The sequence below is a fragment of the Mastomys coucha genome, unplaced genomic scaffold (assembly GCF_008632895.1).
Source record: "Mastomys coucha isolate ucsf_1 unplaced genomic scaffold, UCSF_Mcou_1 pScaffold15, whole genome shotgun sequence".
Lineage (NCBI taxonomy): Eukaryota > Metazoa > Chordata > Mammalia > Rodentia > Muridae > Mastomys > Mastomys coucha.
In genome coordinates, this window is record NW_022196897.1 from 63,639,423 (window position 1) to 63,644,491 (window position 5,069).

General features: G+C 41.5%; 1 protein-coding gene across 1 annotated transcript in view; it reads right to left on the minus strand.

Moving 5' to 3' along the window:
* Positions 1–5,069, minus strand: part of Prkra (protein activator of interferon induced protein kinase EIF2AK2) — a 19,514-nt gene that overhangs the window by 5,025 nt on the left and 9,420 nt on the right. Inside the window, exon 6 of the mRNA XM_031370705.1 lies at positions 2,924–3,018. Within this exon, the coding sequence (XP_031226565.1) occupies positions 2,924–3,018 (95 nt within the window). The remainder of the gene's footprint in view (positions 1–2,923; positions 3,019–5,069) is intronic.

A 5,069-nucleotide genomic window follows, 5' to 3' on the forward strand; every position in this document is an offset into this window, starting at 1 on the left:
ACCTGGACCATCCCATCCTAACCTGTCTCTCAGCTGTCCACACCACACCTGGACCATCACATCCTCACCTGGCTGTCAGCTATCCACACCACACCTGGACCATCGCATCCTCACCTGGCTGTCAGCTGTCTACACCACACCTGGACCATGGCATCCTCACCTGGCTGTCAGCTGTCCACACCACACCTGGACCATGGCATCCTCACCTGGCTGTCAGCTGTCCACACCACACCTGGACCATCTCTTTTCTTACTCTTCTGAAATCCCACTGCTGCTATCATGAGGTGGCTGTGCATTTGCACTGACTCCTGCATCCTGTTTTGTTCTCCCACCAGTAACCTGCTTTATTACAGTTCCACACTTCATATTATTCTCAGAGAGGGCAAGCACCCTAGCCCACCTCAAATGCTTTTTAGGTGCTGTGCTCAAGCATTTGCTTTTTCCTTTTTCCAGATATGCTTAATAAAGTCCTACTGAGCTCCAAACTGAACTCTGGTAGTTAAGACAGCTTACATTTTTATGTTTACTATACTGAGTCTCTGTATGAAAAGAAGAAACACTGCCACATTAATTTAATTTCTATTATATTCTTCAGTAGGGTTTCTACAAGAATCCTTGCAAATGTCTATTCAAGTATACCCCAGATGTTGAAAATAGCTCTTGGCTTTATAAATAAGAAAATTACTGATTTTTCTAGTATACCCTTTTTTTTAGACAGACTTTCTATTTTTCCATAAAGTACATGTTTTTATTTGTAAATTTTAAACTTTGGTTGTACGCATATGCTGTGTGTGTGGTATGGTGTATGTGTGCTTATAGCACGTGTGAGAACGTGCTTACATATGTGTGTGGAGGCCAGAGGTCAACAGAGGCGTCTTCCTCAGTCACTTCCACCTTGTTGTTTGAGGCAGAGTCTCTCCCTGAATCTGGAGCCCACACATTCAGCTAGACTGGCTGGCCAGCAAGAACCCTTCCGCCTCTGTATTCCAGGGCTGGGCTCCCAGGCCATTGTGCCTGGCTTTTTCTGAGTGCCAGATTTCTGAACATAGGTCCTCATACCTGCATGGCAAGCACATCGTCAGCTGAGCCAAGCTCATCACCAAATTCTCAGGCATTTGTTAATCTATGTATATCTATCCATAGGGGAAAAATAATACAGTACACAAGCACGAACAAAGGGCAAGCCCTCAGCGCCCTCGCTGCTCCTCACCCTCAGACTCCCTCCCCACCAAGCAATGCATTTAACCTCATTTTAACCTGCCCCGTTGTTACTTCCATATGACTAAATAATGTGGGAACATACTGATTTTGTACATTAAATGATCAGTTACCTTGGCACATTCTCTTACTGTCTTTGAGACAGGGTCTCATGTAGGTTGGGACGACTTGAACTTGCTATGTAGCCAAAGGCAGCTTTGAACTTCTGCTTCTCTTGCATCTGTCTCCTTTGCAGCTGCCTCCCAAATGTGCCACTGTTCCCATCTCTCCAGGGGTTTACAGGAATATAATCAGATTATTTGCATCTAGTAATCACTGTAGCTCATCTTTTCTTGTTTCCAGCTTCATTCTGTTCCTTATCATCTAACTATGTTTCTGGAACAAGGTCAGACAAAAACCTCTTACTTGGTGTCCTGTTATATCTTTTTATTTTAATGAGATGACTGTAATGCAGAGACATTAACCAAGCTTTTAATACTTTTGGATTTTATTTATTATTTATGACTGCTACAAGTATCTTTTTAGCATCTGTTGAAAAGATAGATTCTTTTTCCCTATAAATGAACCATGAGCTCTGCAAGGACGCCAGTAAAGTTGTGCCACCAGATGTGGGTGCTAGGGACCAAGCCTGGATCTCTGCAAGAGCAGTGAGTGCTCTTAGCCATTTCTCCAGTTCCTCTAAAAGGAATTTAAAAAATACACATTTCTCTCCATTTCTTCTGCCCCATACCTTAGTTTAGGTTATCATATTGTATGTACTTTCTATATTACCTGTAGGTCTCTCTGGCCCTAATATTCATTTACTCCCTATAATCCAACCAAGTGAGTTCCTTTCTAACCCACAAGGTTATATATTTTTTTTCTGCCAGGATAAAATTCATTAACGACTTTGCACTACTCTTAGTATAAACAGTAGTCTCTTTAGTTTAGTTAGCCAATTTAAGACATGATCCCTCTTCACCGGCCATGCCTCACTCTTTGAGAATCCCTGCCTAACACTATATTCTAGATCTACGAAACACTTAAGGTTCTTTACTAAATGTGGCGTTTCACTCCAGGGTCTCTCTGCACTTGCCATCTTCACCCTTGAATTTCCTCCCCTGCTTTCACTTCGTATGTCTCAGCTTCGATGTTACTTCCTCCTGGAGAGTTTCCTGAAACCCTGTTGTTGGCTGGATGCCTTCTTCCATGTTCATCAGCCATATACCTGCACTATCTAACTGTCCATCTCCAGTGTACTCCTCTTTCACCACAGCAATTAAAATGGTTAGAGGCAGAAGCCGCCCGTGTGCTGTATCCCATGGCTCCTGACCCAGTACAAGCTCACCAAATGATTATTACACATGCAGATGAATGAACGGACGAAGGAAGGGGTGGAAAAAAGCAACACCCCAGGCCTGTTCTTTGTTATTTGCTTACTTGGACCTCCTGGATGCTAAGCACAGAGCGTTCTAGAGTCAGGCTCTTGGCTGAGCTCTCATTTTCAGATCCCATCCTGAAATTCTGAATTTATTGTGTCTCCCAAGTCTTCTTACCTGAACCAACCCTGGCTCTCATACAGGAGACAATAAAAACTGGAGTCATATATAACTCAACAATTTTTAAAGATTGCAACTCTGAAGCAGCAATGTATTGTAAGAAATGAAGGGACATCTCCTGCAATAGATGTTCAGTTCTGTTCAAATCCTGTCTGATTATTACTTACTAGAGAAATGTGGTTCTCTGGAGAAATATTACTAAACTTGGCGAGAAATTTCTCAGCAGCATTTCTCTTGGCTTGTTTTTTTGATGCCCCCTTTCCTAAATAAAGAAAAAGAAACAGAAGATTTAGAAATTAATGTCCATAGAGAATGATAAAATGTATACAGAGTTGTGTTTTATTAGTGAATACCTCAGGATTTTCATACATTGGCCCAATATTTTTTATTGCAGACATTTCTGTTTGTTGTAATATATACATACTGTGTGTATATCTTAATATACCATACCTCCCAAATCCTTCTATGTTCACCTTTATCAAATCTGGTAGCATTTAGCTGCCAACACACACACACACACACACACACACACACACACACACACACACACACATAAGAGAGAGAGAGACAGAGAGACAGAGAGAGACAGACAGACAGACATGTGCTAGATAAATCCTCTATTACTAAGCTATACCACCAGTCCTCAAATACCATTAATTATTGTATTTTTTAAAGTGTCTGTGTGTGTGTGTGTGTGTGTGTGTGAGAGAGAGAGAGAGAGAGAGAGAGAGAGAGAGAGGCAAATAGAGAGAGATGTGTACATGTGAATGTATGTGTGTGTGTGTGTGTGTATGTGTGTTAGGGAACATAGAGGCCAGAGGCTGATGTTGGTTATCTTCCTTTGTTGTTCTCTATTTCTGTTTTTTGTTTAATACAATTTGTTTGTTTGTTTGTTGTTTGTTTGTTTTCCAGGCAGAGTCTGCCCCTGAACCTGGAGCTCACTATTTCAGCAGCACTGGCTGGCCAGTGAGCCCCAGGGCATCTACATGCTTTACTGTGTGCCAGCTGGTCACAGGGTAGGTGCCAAGGATTCAAACTCAGGTTATGGTTATGCAGCAAGCATTTTATCCACCAAGCCATTTCCCCAGCCCAGGGAACTCTTCTTCAACAGTTTGTCTTTAATGTCAATTATACATTGAAAGTTTGGAGCACTTGCAAACTTTCTCTGTACCTAGCACATGAATCATATATGGTTTGATTCTAACCAATTAGATTTATCAAATATACCTAAATTATAATTCCTAACTCCTAACATCTAGTTCTTGCTTATAATCTTTTATAAGCTGACAACTACATGAATTTTTTTAAAAATTAATAAAGGTATAGGAGACACTGGGATTGAAAGACATGTTAAATATCCTCTTCTGTACTTTACTTGTATAGATTTAAAAACTGGGGCTAGCTAGACATGGTAGCTCAGGACTTTCATCTTTGTACTTGGGAGGGAGAGGCAGTTGGATTTCTGTAAGTTCAAGGTTAGCATGGTCTACAGAGTGAGTTCCACACCAGCCAGTGCTATCTAGTAGGGAGACCCTGTCTCAAAAACAAAACCATAGAAACAACTGGGGATATAACTCAGTCATAGAACACGTGCCTAGCACATGACAGGCTGTGTGTTGAATAGCCAACACCAGGAAACAATAAACAAGCAAACAAGCAAACAAAGTGGAAATCAAAGAGACTAAGACATTTGCTCCTCATGACTACATGAAGAACGTGAGCTGAAGGCCCTGCTTCTGGCCCAGAGTCTCCCATGCTGGCCACGTGGCCACTTAAGAGTAAACACTGGCCTGCCACTTGAGCCTAATCAGCAGCTAAGGTAGAATTCTATTTATTTTATTTTTCTTTTCTCATCTGTACTAGTGATTGGACCCCTTATCACTGCTCTGCACCCATAGCACCCATATATAATCCCATATTAATCTACTTCAGAAGTGCCCAAAGGGGGCTAGAGAGATGGTTCAGTGGTTAAGATCACTGACTGCTCTTCCAGAGGTCCTGAGTTCAAATCCTGGCAACCATATGATGGCTCACAACCATCTGTAATGGGATCTGATGCCCTCTTCTGGTGTGTCTGAAGACAGCTACAGAGTACCCATATATATAAATCTTTTAAAAAAAAAAGTGACCAAAGCATGCCAGGGAGGTTAACACAGGGATTCTCACTAGTACTTTTTTTTTAAAAATATTTATTTATTTTTTTTAATAAGAGTACATTGTTGTTGTCTTCCGACACACCAGAAGAGTGCATCAATCCCATTACAGATGGTTGTGAGCAACCATGTGGCTGCTGGGAATTTGCTGGAAGAGCAG